Source organism: Eurypyga helias, unplaced genomic scaffold, assembly GCF_000690775.1.
Source record: "Eurypyga helias isolate BGI_N326 unplaced genomic scaffold, ASM69077v1 scaffold38490, whole genome shotgun sequence".
Classification (NCBI taxonomy): domain Eukaryota; kingdom Metazoa; phylum Chordata; class Aves; order Eurypygiformes; family Eurypygidae; genus Eurypyga; species Eurypyga helias.
The window spans coordinates 1-17,053 of NW_010225669.1; the positions used below are offsets into that span (position 1 = coordinate 1).

General features: G+C 37.3%; 1 protein-coding gene across 1 annotated transcript; it reads right to left on the reverse strand.

Moving 5' to 3' along the window:
- Positions 1-3,883: 3,883 nt before the first annotated feature.
- On the reverse strand, positions 3,884-9,073 carry AUH (AU RNA binding protein/enoyl-CoA hydratase; the record flags this gene model as incomplete). The annotated part of the gene is made up of 4 exons (XM_010150278.1): positions 3,884-4,467; positions 5,304-5,351; positions 7,186-7,236; positions 8,886-9,073. Coding segments are annotated over 4 exons (365 nt in total), but the record flags the coding sequence as incomplete, so codon positions are not given.
- Positions 9,074-17,053: the final 7,980 nt, after the last annotated feature.

Consider the following 17,053-nt stretch of genomic DNA (forward strand, 5'->3'; position numbering starts at 1 on the left):
GGGGGGTGGGGGGTGGAGACTGATCTTATAATCTATGACAGTTGTTGATTAATGAGCTGCTCATGATTGCTGTAGGCCTGTCCAAACTGCAGAAGTAAACGATACTATAGGACTGGGAGGAATGTGCTATCTGGACGCCACACCTTTGTTGAAACTTAGAACTCACCTCGACTTCTGCTCTGTTTGTTCTAGCCTTGAACTACCAGATGTGCATAACCAGATATACGGTAACCTACGTGTGTCCCCTCGCCGCTCCACTGCTGCTCCTGTGGCAGAATTTCCACATTCTAAGTATGGCCACTTGTAGCAGTCACGGTACATGCTGCGTGGGGTTCACGGCTTTTGCCGGCAATGCTCTTGCACAAACAAATTCCAAACTCCCTGGAGTAGAACAGTACTATCATATCCGGAGGGGGTTGGTTTGGTCTCGTCTGACAGCCTGAAGAATTTTATTTGTATGTACACATATGCATAGGCACATACACATACATATGCATGCATATGACATGTCAGTATACACACATATGTATTATAATGCATAATGAATACGCTGCATTCATTACTGCAACACACAGTGCTTTCTGCATAACGAAGGAAACTTCTATTCAACTCTGTTCGAAGGTTGAAACTGAACATGATTTAAATCTGTAATAAAAAGGTACCCAGTCTTTGGTGATGACTGTTTCTGATTACATCTTTCAAAAACCTCTTAAGCAAATTTTTTAAACTTTCCTACATTTGCTTATAAAATTTCAATGTTCTTAAAGTGAAAACAACCCATACAAATTCTTAGAAATGTTCCCTGCACCCTGGTGTCTGATCTCCAGGTTCAGAGAAAACAAAGGCAAACAAAAAAAAAGGCAGAAACAGAAAAACTAGTCATTGTAATCCCTCAAAATACCAAGAGGAACTTCATTACCTTTAGCTGAACACATCTCTCCTTTTCGTTTATCTGTTTGCAATTATTCTCCTTTTTCTCATTTTTGTCTTTCTCATAGTTGTCTTTCTAAAAGTGTGCAGAAAAAGAACATCTTAAAATAACCACATCATCATGATCATTATCACACCTCGAGTACACTGACTGTATCATCCTGACAAGACAATGAAGCCCTACGGCTTTTCAGCAGTGTCATTAGGTGCAAGAACAAGTCTAAAATCCCACCAATGAGACATGAAAGCACATCTTTGTTCAATGTACAGCACACAAAATACCAACGGTTTTCAACTTTTAATCGTAAATAAATCCTCTCTTTAATCTCAGTAGATACCATTTCAGGGATTTGCTTTCACGGAAAAGCAATGAAACAAAATCGAAGTTGGTAATAAATTAAGATGTTTCAATTACTCTTTTCACTTTGAACCTATGACTTAGTTTTGGTGTATGAAGTGAGACTAGTACAAACCCCTTACTTTACGTCCTACATCTCCCAAAACAAGATTCCAAGTAGCATGATACATGAAATTAGTCTCTCCTGCATTGGAGAGACACGTTACTTTTTGTTCTACTTAACAAATCTGATCATGGTGAAATGCATCAGAGAGCCATGACTGAGGAAAATACGAAAGAGCTGCAAATGATGCATCCTGATATTTACTATTCTGAATGCAGATGGTTAAAAGCAGTTCTAGAAAAGCACTGATATGAACCTTGGTGTGGGATTACGAGTAATTGCACGTAGACTTACAGAATTTCAACAATGTGGCACAAATGGCTCTGCAAATCGCGGGGAAATGTTCCATGGAATAACATCCTCCAAGTGCTCTTAACTGTATCATTACACAACCTTAGAATAAATAAAAAACCGTATTTCTTCACAGCAGGTCAGATAATCAAGAGCACTGAACTGACCTTAAGCCACTCACACAATTCTGAAATTGTTGTCCAGAAATTTAGTAAAACCAGTAAGAACATTGGTTACTTCAACAATACCAAAGAGAAAACACAAATGCTTTTACAGATTAAAGGCTAAAATATGTTATATACAGTCACTCAATTTCTGTATGAAATTGAGAATTTCTGGGCAATTTACTAAGTCAAATTTGCACATAGACTGTTGAGAGGTAACCAGCTGATGGTAACAGACCTACCTGTATTACAACTTTTCAACCTTCAGCTCAATGGAGAAGTGCAGAAGAGCTTGCTATCCACTGGAGCTCAGCAGGAGCAGGAGAAAAAGCTGTTTATGCCTAGGGACCATGAGATAACCTTTCAGGAAACCAGCGGGGACCAGGGCTCACTCACCCATGAGGTATTGTGTAGGAAAGGATAGCTTTACCAGGAACTGCAAGAATTGAGCCTAAGTACTTGAAGGAAGATTTGTCAGATGATAACGTTCATAAGAAAAAGCCAGACTTAAGAGCATTTCTGTTGCAGATCACTCTTTTGTGGAAGCAGAACTGTAATATTGCTATTAATCACAAACATTGCAGCCATTGTAACGCATCACTTAATAAAAGAGACAGTAAGTGATTAACAGATCTTTTGCTAAAATATTTTTCCTTTAGAACTATTTCAACATCACTAGAAAGTTCCTTTAAAAATTGTCCTACTGGTACTCACTTTGTAATAATATTCAAGAGCTGACTTCAAAGAAGAGACTCAAATTGCTACGATATGACAGTATCTTCTCCTGAGAAAAGGAATGGAGAGACCACTGTGATAGCAAAATTATTTTCTGAGATCAAAACTACTAGTTAAAGGCACAAATGCACACAGTGTTTTGCCACAGTACAAAAAGTTATTAGATTTTTTTAAACAGACATTCACAGAAGTTACTTAATCAGCGCTTGTTAGAAAAACAGAGGCAGCTCAATAACCAGACTGTGTATCAAAGTTATGAAACAGAAACCCGTCAGCATAGACTTAATATTTTTTCTCCTATTAACATAATTATTTCCTACTCAGTAAAAATGAAAATGACATGTTAGCATTTCAAAAACATGAGAAAATGACCCTCTAGGCTTTATATGACTATCAAAACAAGCACCGGTACTTTATTTGCAAATTATTGTGCTTGAAATGATCGACTCAGCAAGTTTACCAGTCAACAAAGTGTGTGTTCTACCAGTTATAATCAATTTACATGTAATGATATGTCTGAATATGAATTTAAATGAGTTCTTGTCATTTCATGTTGATCAGCTGCTTTATCACCACAGATATATGGACAGTGACCATCGTTAATGTTGCAGAAACAGCAGAGCACGCACAAGTTTTCATGAGCCAGTGGTGACCAAACACAAAGAAATTTGTTTTCATACAAAAAGACAGCCTCTGACTTCTAAGCCATGTTTATTTTCCAGTCAAGTTAACAAAAATACTTTCTAAGAGGTTATTTCCAGGCATCTGCTGTATATGCCATGTCCACAGCAAATATACAGTATGAATCACAACAGTTTTCTCACGTCGTAACCTACTGATTTCTCTTTCAATGTATGAAAAGAACCCTGAGGCCGCCACAGAATAAAGAACATTTCAGTATTATCCCCATTGTATATAAATATACATTATTAGGACCTGCAAAAGGAATATTCTGGAGATTAAGAGAAATCTAGTTTCTTTAACAGCACATTAGTCACATCCCTGCACAACAATCATTAATACAATCATCAAGAATTTAAAATAACTGGGGCAAATGAAATGAAGTTCCTTCACAGCAGACAGTGCTGATCAGATGATATGTTGGAAGAATGCAAGACAAAGCCAGATTTAACATACAAGAATGCATAATTAAAGGCTGGCCTCGAAAAATGTCTTCATTTCATACAATGACATGAATGTAATGGTTTACTCAAAAAGATGGCCATTACATGCTAAAGTTAATTTCATTTTACTTAGAGTAGTGTAAGTCAGATAAATAAAGCTTAACATTTTCCAAACAATAATCCTTTTCATTCCCTCATCTTTATTAATAACATACATATTCAGGTAGAATACTCAAATATAATTTTCACTGATATACAGAATCATTTTAATGCGTATTTGGTACACTTTCTCATTTTTGGTGTTCAGTAGTTGCTTTTGTTTTGATAAAATGATACAGCAGATTAATACTTAGCGTTACATATAGGCTTTGTCTATATAAAGAATTTACAGAGCTTTTTCAACTGTGGAATGGTACGTTTAATACATATGACATTTTAAAAATGCTGCATGAACCTGTGACCTTGCCAATACACAGATCAACCTCCAGAAACTGTAATGAGCATGAGTTGCCACACATTTCTATCTGGGCCCAGTACAAGTATGGACACATTCAAAATGTAACATCAGCATGATTTGCTTTTGCTTTGGTGGTTGTGATATTCCAGGTGCGAATGCAAAGTGCACCTTAATGGTCCTCATAGCAGTAGTTTTATCCCAATGTATTTTAAAGGCATCAGCTTCTTTTATTCTCCCTTGTAGCGAGGGGGTCTTTTCTCCTTAAATGCAAGAAGACCTTCAATTCTATCTTTTGTTGGAATAGTCTGCAATGAACAGAGTAACAATTCATTACTGACACCAAAAACATACAAATCCTAGTTCTTCAGCGTATCCAACATGCAACATATAACACAACAGAAATGAAAACTCAAATGCGTAGTCAGATACAGGAAAGTACCAGACATTTCAAAGGCCTAATATAAGGCTGAGAAACAATTTGGGAAGAGTATCTGTTCTCCAAACAGATGACTATGAGAAACTCTTAAGGGTTTGTTACTGAGTGTTTGGTGTTTGGGGTAGGGTTTTTTGGTTTTGTTTTGAGGAGGTTTTTTTGGTTGGTTGGTTGGTTTGGGGTTTTTGTTGGGGTTTTTTGGGAGAGTTTTGAAGTGGGGGGGAGGGAGTGAGGGGGAATAGGTTATTAATCAAATTACCACATATTTTAAATTAGTTTTAGTGATGTGTCTGTTTCTGCGATGAAGAAAATTGCCTCAATGTCCAAGAACATACAAACTCAAATACATCATTTCCAAGTTTCGCTGGCAAAGAGTTTTGACTTGATGTTCTGTTGTTTAGCACATATGCCATTAGTGTCACATATGTTAGTAAAGTGGCCCTTTGTGTTATTTCATGTTAAAAATAAAGCAAAAGCAGAGCAGTTCTTGGACTAGATGCATGGCAGGGAGATGTTTTTGTCCTAAACTAAACCTCCTTCCTTAAATTACTTACAAAAATGGAGTAATAGAAGGAAGGTCTAAATGCAATGCCAAAATATTTGTAGAAGGAATCATAGAGCAATTCCTAATTGAATTTCTGCATGTTTCATAAGAGATACCAACAAAGTGTGTTTTCTGGGTTTTTGCACATAATCAGTGTCACATACCTGAGCATAACAAGCTTCTTCAATTGCCAAACCTGTTACTAAGTCGACCTGAGGAAAAGAACACAGTGTTTTTTGAAAATCTGTTTTTGTTTATTTATTACATATTCTTTTCTGACAGCTAACCTAAATACTGTGTTTCTGCATGCCACATTATTAAAGACCCTTCTGCAAAGTTCTTCTATACTGCTTTAACACAGAAATGCTACACTGCCATGTGGTGAGAATGGTTTGTATTTCTGCAACAGTTTCCTTACTCAGCAATACAATTAGTATGTAATACACTGTCAAAACAATGTATGTTCTTCACTACAAATCATCTGGACTAAAAACCATTAGCTACTTGCACATTTGTAATCATTTCATTTTCTACAGCAGAGAAGATTTAATGTACTGCATGACTATTTAAAAATTGTTCTGAAACAAGTTATCTTCAAAATGTCATATAAGAACACGATGCGATGTCACAAAATAAACATAAGTTCAAGTTTAAAGAGATTTAAAATAAATAAAAGAGATGTCAGTGGCCATCCTGTATCACCAGCTAGGTTTAATAACATTTTTTGCTTTATGAGCTAGCTGGTCTGAATTGCTGAGAAGGCTGAATTTTCCCCTCAGTACTTCTCTGCCTGTCTTAAGCATCAGCTGCTGCAGAATTTACCAGCTCTCCACATGGCCAGTGAAAGGACTGCGGCTTTGCACCACAAGCAGTTTGTCAGTGGGAGATAAGCTGTAGGATAGATTACCAAAGGAAGCCATGGAAAGACATCTCTGCCAGGGAAGGTTTCTAATAACAGCTTGAATGAACAGTTGGCTTGATTGGTTTTGATACATTAGATCTTGTCTTGGGGCCTCAAGCTTCAACTACATGATCACTCAGAGTTGTTCTAAACCCTATTGTCCCCAGTTCTATAAACATAATGAATTTGACCTTTCAGTTCCCCTATACCTGATATAGCTAGATAATTTACCTTGTAGCATTCTGAACCTTGAGTACTACTGAAATAGACCTTGAATTTCATCATTACTTGCTGTGGAAGCCTAACAAATATATATTCTTTGCACAACAGCATCTGAGTTTGGTTGTCAGCCCAAAACTTACTGGTGGTATGCTTCACTGAACTCAACCGAATCACTGCTTGCTTTTGAGACTTTAAGAAAAAAAGGACCATTCTTAAATTTGTCTTCTTGGATTCAGACGTTGCATGAGGTGTGATTCCCTTTCCCTTGTCCCATGTTAAGCTATAAGGTGTCCTGGTGCAGAGCTTATGCATGTGCTTAACTTTAAATATGAACAGTCCTGCTGAGCTCAGCATGATGATTCGTAAACCTGAAGTAAAAACATGTCCAGACGTGTTCAGGGCTGGATTTTAATGAGCTTAAGAGCTAGGTCAATAGTGTTCACGAAGGAGTGGCAATCAGAATCAAATATGAAATCAGACTCCAGATATAATTTTAACATTAACCTCTAATAAACTACTAAAATAAATAACATGCCTTTTGGCCTTTAACTTCATTAGTTACTGAACACTGAGAGCATTGACAGACCTAACAGAGTTTGACTTTAAAGTTTTTTCCGCCCAGCATTTGAAATACAACTTACTCATAGTAGCTTATGTTTACTTTCTCGTACTAATAATTAGCAGACTGCATTATTCCTGGACAGACATGAGGTTACTAAGCCTTGTTACAGAAATGGGCATCAGTCTCAGAATTCTGGGACATTAAAAAAAAATTGCATTTCACCTTTTAAAAAGTTTTGACCAAATACGTTTTGGAAGACTATATACTCAGAAACTATAAACAGCTCTAGAAAAAAATCACCACAGTAGACTTGTTCCCAACCTGACTTCTGCTAACTCTTATGGGAAGTACAGATCCTTACCTCCATTCCCTGATTGATGGCCAGTTTCGCAACTCTCATTGCTACTGGTCCCTAAAATGAAAGAAAAAGCTTATTTACATATTGTCACAATCTACAAGGTCATGCAGTGAAGAGTCTGCACATCAATGTTCTTACACTGCGACCTTCTAGAGTATGGAATTTTATTATATTTATAGTAAATAGGTCAAATATCCTAAATCACATTTGATTCCAAACTGATAGCTTCAACAGTGAGAAAAAGGGAAAGTATACTGTTTTCATAATAACTTAATTAAAGCAGTGCATTTGGTTTATGTTTCAAAGGTGCTGAGCATGTCCACTTTTGTCAAGCTTGCTCAATTCCGTTCAAAACGAGGCTCGGAATGGCCACCTTAAGAGACATCATTATAGGCCTTTGCATGGTCAATCTTATGTTCTTCTTATCACACAATGGAGACACGTGATCATGAAATGAAATTAACTTATGCAGCTTCAAACCTAAAATATGCTACTGAGAAGCCTGCACTGGTCAAGTGATGAGACTCTTCCGTGAGTGACCGAGGTCCCCAGCGAGCAGAAGGATTTCCACTCTCCCCCTCCAACATGCCCCAGAACAGCAAGGCATCTTCTGTGCCTGTCCATCAGCAACAGCTTCTGAATGTTCAGACATTGCTTCAGAGAAGTGGCCTGCCGCTTTGGGAAAACCCAAATGCTTTGGAGCTGGTTCCAATGTGAAGTTTTAACTACAAATCAACCTTCCAGAATCACTGTATGTTAAAATTTCTATTCTCTTTCTCATGTTTGCCTTTCTACGAGGGTGTTCAAGACACAAATAACCAATGTTAAATGCCCTATTTAATCTGTAACATCTTCCATTTTCAACAAAATATTACACTTGTGATCCAATGAAGTGGTTTACTGATTTTTTGCCTCTTCTGCTTCCTACTAATTTGCACCCTGGGACCCTTCACTTGAAACAAAGGTTTATCAAAAGATCCAAACTCACATTCCTACTGTGAACAAACAGCCTGCAGTCTGTGACAAGAGGGGAAACAGGCAGCAATCCACTAACACAAAGACTCCTATAAGGGTCATATTCAAACTTCTTAGTAAAATTTTCAAGTTCTAAAGCACATGAATTTGGCAAATCCCATTTCAATCCTTTTATGAAAGCGAGAGATAGGATGTCACTTAGAATGAATGACAAGAGCATGATTCTTTCATCAAGCTTACACACAAAGGACAGAAAGCAAAATTTCCACTAGCACATGGATTTTGCTTTATTACTTAAATTACATTTAGCTTTATGTTTTCAAAATAGGAGTTACACTGAGATATATCCATTTTCATAAGGACCTTTTTGCATCTCTTCTTAGGTGCTCAACAGCAACAGAATAACCCATTGAGATAATTGCTTTACTAAAAAAAATAACCCAACATTACACTATTTTTTGTTTGAAACTTGAAAGCCAATACGCAATACAAACACAGACCATATAATGACAACAGAAGGATTGACAGAGATTTTTTGCTTCCCTGTGAAACAATTACCAAGCAACACCACTCAATACATAACAAAGAAACTTATGATTGCTCTCCACATAACCAGAACGGCTTTTTAATACACAACTTCATGACGATTTTTCTTAATAGAGGTGGTTCTTCTTCCGTTTTAATGTCTGGTAAAAACTAAAAACTGAAGTCACAATAATGTGTTTTACCTGAGGTAAAAATTCTTTTGCCAGAGCTAATGCTCTTCTGTATGCAGCATCCCCTGCTTCATTCTGTTCTACCACATGGCTAATCAATCCTATTGATTTTGCTTCCTCACCATCTACAATACGTGCAGAGAAGATTAGTTCTTTTGCCAAAGACACTCCAATTGTGCGAGGCAATCTCTGTGTCCCTCCTAAAGTTTGGAAAAAGAGGAAATGTAGGCATTAGTTTCACATCAATTTATACCTCAAATGTAGATGCCTTGTTCAGCTGAAATGTTTTCATTTTTAATTCCATAAACAGTTATATGAACATAAAGGAATTAAACTATCATACAAAGGCATTCCAAAATGCCCTCTACAGTTTTGAAACTACATCTGAAGTGACATCAATTACCCTGTTTCTTAGAAAGACATATAAATAACTGAAAAGAGGTAATATTATTAGAGATTCTGTTCAATTACAGGCAAATTACCGTATTCATATCATTCAAACACTGATGGAAAACTGCTTTCCAGTGATTAACATATCCAAAAACTCTTGCTTTTTAGCAATCTGTATATTTTTATTATATTAATCCCCCCATATGAGCACTTTTGAAGAACTATACTCAAGAACATATACTCTAACAAAACCGTAGTGCATGCTAAAATTTGCATATGTTAGGTACAATAAAAATGTACACATAAACTAAACTGAAAACACTAGACAAGGTCTTTAAAAAGCCACGGTTTTGCCTCTGCTTGCTACCATATGATTGTTACAGTTATCTTAAAGTTATAGTTATCTTATGGTTATCTCGAAGCTTAGTAACAAAAACTAGGGAAGGACAATGTCAGGATTGTAGATCAGGAGAGAAAGGCACACAACTTCAGTTAGCTTTTCTTATTATGTTGAAAAATTCTTTGGCAGATCAGCATTTTCAGAAGGTCAGTAAGCAGTAACTCCAGTAACCAGACATGCAAAGATTGCTTAGTTGGACTAACAATTAACTTCAGAGAATTGACAAACAACAAGAATGTGGGAATAATCATTACTAAAACTGAAGAAGTAGACTCAAATCACAGAAGCAGATGTTTGTATGAATTAAAACAGTGGAAACAGCCTTTACCAAGGGGAAAGAATTTTGAAAATATGCAAGGTTGTTTTGACGTGGATCTGAAACAAATATTCAGTTTTTTATAGACAGCCTGTAAGTAAAACTTTCTTTCCAAACAGATATTCGAGCAAAAGCATACTTACATATCAAAATATAAATATATGTATATATGCAAGAGGAATATTCATAGGAGGTGTTCAAAGGGAGGTGGTGCAATAGTGGATAAATGTGTGTTCAACTAATACAAAATCGATTAATTTCCAGTAGATAATGGTGGAGTAAGCCAGTATTTTATTGAAGAACATGAGCTGTCTTACTGATGTTTCCTGAAAATAGTTTAAATACATTTCTGAGACAAATAAATGGACTGGAAACAAATAAAAAGTTTTTGTGATTCAATGATTCAGCTTTCAACTCTTACTTTTAATGAACCACAAGCTTCTGTACTACTGTAGGCTCTTCCATAAAAACAGACCTGACTTTGAATATATTACATCATGTAAAAACGCAGAAGGTTTGGGGGATTTCTGCTTTATGCCTTTGTAGAATATGACAGAAATCTGAAATCTGAGATATATTTTCTGGGTCGGAACTGGAAGAATTAAAAACTGCTTGGACTTGTGACGTTTAAAATGAAACCTGTAGAACAACAACATTAGTGAATACGAATAATTCTCTATGGTCCTAACCCTGAGAGGATTTTGGCAAGACTGTCCAAATGATCAAGGGCAACAGGCAACAGCAAGAAAAACTCCAGTTCCATAAATTCTGCTAGTTGTACAGCTAAGCCAGTGACAGTGCTAGGGGTGAAATTTTGCTGACAGCATAGTTTAGAGAAAGCCCCTGCTCTAGGGCATTTGTGTGACAGAGTCAGGGAGAGGAGGGGGAGGGCAAGGGGTTCTAAAACAAAACCCTTCGGAAGGTACTGCAAATCCTGAAGCCTACGCCTTCCCACCTGCCTTGGCTGCCTCACTGCTGAGATTCACAGAGGATGACTGGAGCTGTGCCGAACAACCCTAACATCAGACCTACACGCCACAAAAACATGAGCCGTGTGTTCCAGCAGCTGGCTGCTTCTGGTACTGAGCTGTACCACCATCACCAACAACAAACGTTTACTGGCTTTTTTGTTTTAAATACTGCACATGACTCTTAATTCCTCGCCCAAAGAAGCCGTCACACTCCAATTAACATCTATTCTTACACACATTTAAGTGTACATCAGAACACAGCAAATATCTACCCTGATTCTCTTTAAGCTTAGTCTTAACTTATCCCTTTCACCATAGCAATGGAATCTAGAAAAGCATCAGGTTTGGCTTCTGATTGAAGAAAACTATTTGTCCAAATCATAAGACCTGAAACCATATGAGGCTGAATTTACAGACTCCACATCTTTTGCTTCTGCCTTGCTTGCTATGCCTAGTATTTTTTTCTACTTAATTATCTCCCCTTCCTTTACTGCTTTATCTCTTCTATTACTGCTTTTACCAGGAAATGTTGAAAACAAAATTTAATTGAGCAACAATATTTCATAACTTTGACCAAACAATGGATATGTTTAAGCATGAAATAGTGTTTATAGACCAAAAAAGTGTTCTTGCCAGTGTCTTACACAATAATGATTAAAGAGAAAGGAAGAAAAAAGAGACTATAGTCTGTGTTGTTTGGCTGCCTCCTACACTGCAAAGCCATTAAGCAGAGGAGCATGTTCTTTGATTAATAGTCACAGAACAGAAGCCAACAGTTCAGTGCATCCATCATATATATTCAGTAGTAGGAATAAAATATACGCACACACACAAGTAGTAAGACCCAATTAATCAAATGCAAACAACGCACCAAAATACATCCAACACACCACAGTTACATCCATTTATGAAGAAAAGAGAGAGAGCAAGCTGCAGATAGATGTTCTGTTTTGGTAACACACAAAGAACATATAATGCCTGCCAACTACAATCAGAGCTAAAGGAAGTAACACCCAGTCTTCAAAGACATTACTTAACCAAAGCATTTCATCTAAATGTAGAGCTGAATTTGATGGGAGAATAGTTGTTTCATCTTCACAAATTTAATGACATGTTATTTCAAGGACTAGTGATCTGGTATTACTGACTGTGTTGATAAAAGTATTTGACATACAGTTGCTGTGTAAATGCATTCTTATCTGAGATGGTATATATTCAATGTTGCAATAATTGTAAACAGCAGTTTTAGATGACACTCTAGTTCATGTGAAAAGACATAGTAAACACAAGACTGCTAAGTTCTGTACAAAAATTGTTAACAGTATTTTTATTTCTTTAGCAAACAGTTGATTTTGTATGAATATTTATTTACTGACGGTAATTCATCAATTACAAAATATGTACACAACTGGTTTGGATTAAGGGAATTACGTGATAAATTCCCAAGAGTAAATCCAACAAGATGAAGCAACTAGCTTACTGGAAATAGATTCATCATTCTGGCAGGGAATATCTACAATCAGTAGTTTCTCATAGCTGAAGGCTCTGTCAAAACACACTGGAAAAAATCCTGTTCTGAAAAAATATCCAAATTTTAATTCAGTAATAAATCCTGTTTATTAAGTCAAATGAAAATGAGTCTTTCCATCCTAGCCTTTCTATCACGAGCTTTGTCTGATTTGCATCATATTGGTTTAACTGACTTGTTTCTAGATTTCATCTTTTAAAGACAACTGCGCATTTCTAATGTTTTATTAATAATCAATAGTGAAACCGAAGTCTGCCAGCCACAAACTTTCTAATTATTCATGTCAGTCAAGAAGTGGCTCAAATGTATCCTTGTGTTCTTTTGCAGAGAGCTGGCACTACATTTTACTCCATTGAAACTCCTAGATATATGGAATGAAGAAACCTGCTGTCCGTAACACCGAATCCTTAACAATATGAGCCCATAAATAAACTAACATGGATAAAACTATTATTTTATCATAAACCTTTTCAGTCATGTAAGACCTATTTTAAAGTCTATGTAACGAACACATTCAGCCATTAAGTAATTTTCAAAATATTGAACACTCTAAAAGCCCTAATAGTCTACCAAGACAATATTTAACTCTGAATTTCCAACAGATTATTTCCCAGATTAGGCTTTGATCCTGCAAAATCATACATATTTTAGCTGTAACTTAAATCGAGGTGTAAATCTTTATGGGCTCAGACATCCCTAATCCTTTCACAGAGGAAGACATGAAGAGCTCTTCACCAGCACAAACTGGGTAACCAACCAACAACCAAAAAGACTGCGAAAGGCAAAGATGCAAGTGATGGGATGGAAATGGAAGGGAGAAGAAAAGAAACAAAACATTTTCTCTGCAAGGGGAAAGAAGCCCTGAGCTGACAAAAGAGCAGGCAGCACACGAGGCCGCTCTCATGTCCGGCCACGCAAGCCGTCGTCTGGGAGACGGCTGGAGACACGAGCAAAGCCAGAGGCAGTGGCCCGAGGCTGACTCAGGGGTTGCCCTGGGGTCTGTGATGACTGAGAAGAGCAGTTGTTCCGGTGAGATTTCGTAGCAAGCCGCCAAAGGGGCTCATGGAAGTCTGGCCTGCCAGCCAAGCTGAAGAAAGCCCCGCAGGAATATCAGAGACAACCCTACCGGAGGTCGAAGAGGCAGGGTGACCTCCTACCTGCACCAGTCTGGCAGTGGCAAACCCCAGCTCCAAAACTGCCAACTCAATTTGCAAATCAGTCCTGAACTTTCACAATCCATTTTATTCATCTGTGCCTGTGGACTGTTGTTTTTTTTAAAAACCTATCTGAAAAATGCCTAGACTATACCAAACTGCCATGCGTGGGTGGCTAGAAGGTGGCAGCTTGAATCAGAAGAATGTAGTACTTGGCTTGAAGATATACAAACGCTTACGATGCATGGGAGAAAGTGTAAATACACTTCCAGAATTCACTAGCAGTTAAATAATCACAGCTTTTGTACAGAAAGATGAAATTGTTGGGTAATTTAGAAAAACTAATTTATTTTCAAAATAAGCAACCCTCTTGCAGGCTGAGAAAGACAGAAGATGGTTTCCCAGCAGACGGCTGCATACGTGCAATGAATGGAACGAAAAAAAAGCATCCGGAACACGATTTTTATAAAATGGACTCCACTTTAAAAGGGATTCTGCACGTAGTGTAAGGAGCTTACTCCACATGGCCCTCACGAGCACGGTAACCCAACAGCATGGACTCCACTGTGAGACTAAACACCGCTTGACGAGCACAGATCTGCACTGACACCCACAGACTCCCAGGATTCACGGTATTAGCCGTGCACACACTGACAGGTTTTTTTTTTTTTAAACTGACATTATTTGAGGAAGAAAAGAAAAATGCCCAAAGCCATTAATCTACTTATTAACTTTTACTTACGTGTAAACAAATGCAACAAACATGAGCCACGTGCCTTCCTAATAGTCCTGGTAGGAATTTTTTCTTACTATCGTTCGGGAGTGCAATCATGGAAATACAACTTAAACAGAATTCAAAAGTACATTGAAACATAACTCATCTTGCTGCAGATAGAAATTAATGGCCCAAGAGAAGGCATTTTCCACTTTCAAAATTACACCCACGCATTTATGAAGTCATTACTCAGCTGTAACAACAGGTAGGAGGTTTAGACCAGTGCTGCTCTGCAGGATCATACTTTACAAATCATGTGGGCTTTATGAGTAATATTAGGTAAAAACTTTTATTTAACTTGTATTTTAAATGATTTTATAGTCCATGTTCTTACAGATCTGGATTGACTGTGACAGCTAAAATTTGATTCGTGTGACAATAAGGACCAAAAAGCCAGACATGGGAAAAGCTATCATCATTACTTAGGGCAAGTGAAATATGGAAAAATTAATTACCACAGTAGTATCCCAGTTACATTCACATTTTGAATGACATCACAGTCCCAAATTGGGACAATGACTTCAGTTTGTAATGGACAGAACTGAAATAAAGAAACAGCAAGGAAAGCAAAAACCAGACTATTAAATCTGAAGCCTTCCCTGCTTATGAGCAAGTGACTTGAATGTTTTCCTCACTTCAGTGCTCTCCTTATGGAAATCTACCATTTCATTCTTCCACACAGGAAAGAAACCCACCACTCTGGTAACCCTCCCAGACCAATTCCTATTTCTAACCCTATTCCTTCTACCATCCTGACTACTATCAAATGAATCTGCTTTCAACTCTTCCAAAGTAATGGGGTTTTAAGAATTTACCTCTGAAATTCTCTGTGTTGAGCAGCACTGGAAAAAGGAGAATCAGTGGCTAACAGAATGGGGACCCAGGGAAAACAGCAAAGCCCAGGAGACTGTGAGGGCACAACCCTGCCTGGTTCAGCTGTCAGATCCCAAGAAGATAGAACAATCTCTATACTGACACATGTACCTGAAATAAACTTGTCCATATGAGGTGTCTTTTTCATCTTGAATAGGATGGCCTCCCAGGTGAGGCAGCCATACCCTACAGCTACAGTGCACCTAGCCTACTACCTAGGCTGTAACACAGCATCTGTAACATTTTAGAGTGCTTTGGAAACACTCCCTACCAAACAACAACAACAACAACAAAAAAAAAACGAAAACCAAATCATTCAAAGCTGGCATGCATTCACCTAAAAATCTGCAACACAAAAAGTGAACTCTTCTGTAAATCAGAACTTAATTCTGAGACACCAAGTCTGATACTCAGAAATACTCTTAACTTTTTCAGCGTGATCTGTTACATTCTGTAGCACTAACTAGGAGAGCCAGAATGGCATTCTGTTCATTTTACTTCCCAGACTAATCCTTCTATTTGTTACTTTACAGCAACAGTTGATCTGTGAAAAAAACATCACTGCTGCTATTAAAAATTGTCACATAAATAATTAAAATTTTATTTTTTTGTGCACACTAATTTGTATTCTGAATGTTACATTATTTCCTATTTCTTCTACGTATATTACCTGTTGACAAGAATAATTAAAACTTGTATTAGAAATTAACAAGTAAAATTAATTCATCACAAGTGTAAATATAAACATGCATTCAGTCCATGTTACAGGATATTCTCTGTGTGCTAATTCTGGTCACATGGATATTGGTATGTCTGGCCTGAAACAATGGAAGACTAGTATTTTTTTTTCAGTGACATGAGCAGTCTTGGTGACTTCAACTTCAGGTTTTCATCCTCAATACCTTTGTACTGGCTATCAAATACTAAAATCAGTGAACTGACACCTAAGAAACGGCAGTTTAAGTGAACTGAACATACCAGGTTAGAAACCTGGGTCTGGGGGAGAAGCTACTTTTCTAAAGCCAGGATCATCCTTTGCAGACTCTACAGAAAAGTTCTTTATTCACCATACGATTCAGTCACTGCTCAGCTACGCTGTGACCAGCAGATACCCCACAGGCTGTACGGAAGACCAGGTATTCAAAGACTGACAGATTACAAATTCAAAATACACAAAAGTAATTGGAAGAAGATCCTAACTGCTTATTTGTTCATGCCCTTATCACAAAATCCTATCTCTTCACTACTACCTGATCCTTGGTTCCATGATTTCTGTTCAGGATCAACTGTGAGAGGGTAGGTAGGTCTAGCACCCTGTTTTGAGTAAATTCATTAAAAATTTTCACTTTAATATGCATGCAATTTTGTGTTGATGCACAACCACCTTAAATGTATATGGGACAATTATTCTAATAGGGTAGCTCCTGTGCAACAGCGGAACTACCTAAATAAGAGCAAACTGGTTATTTTAAGATTTTATTGTTTGGGATTACTCAGATGTTTTTCCTTAACAGAAACTATAGCTCTTCTATCAGCTCCTAGTCAACGAGTAATTCCTCAAAAAAACCCCAAAGCCAGTAAGTCGCAGGAAATCAACACAGATAGATATTAAATAAGTGATTATTCCCAGGCTGTAGCTGTCAGACCGTTACAACACTAAGGAAAGTAATTACATTAAGAAAGCACCTTTTGTATTCCTCTCACCTGCTGCTGTGACATAACAATACAGAAGTCCCTGTTTATTGCATGCAATACAAACGGCTGTATGTAATG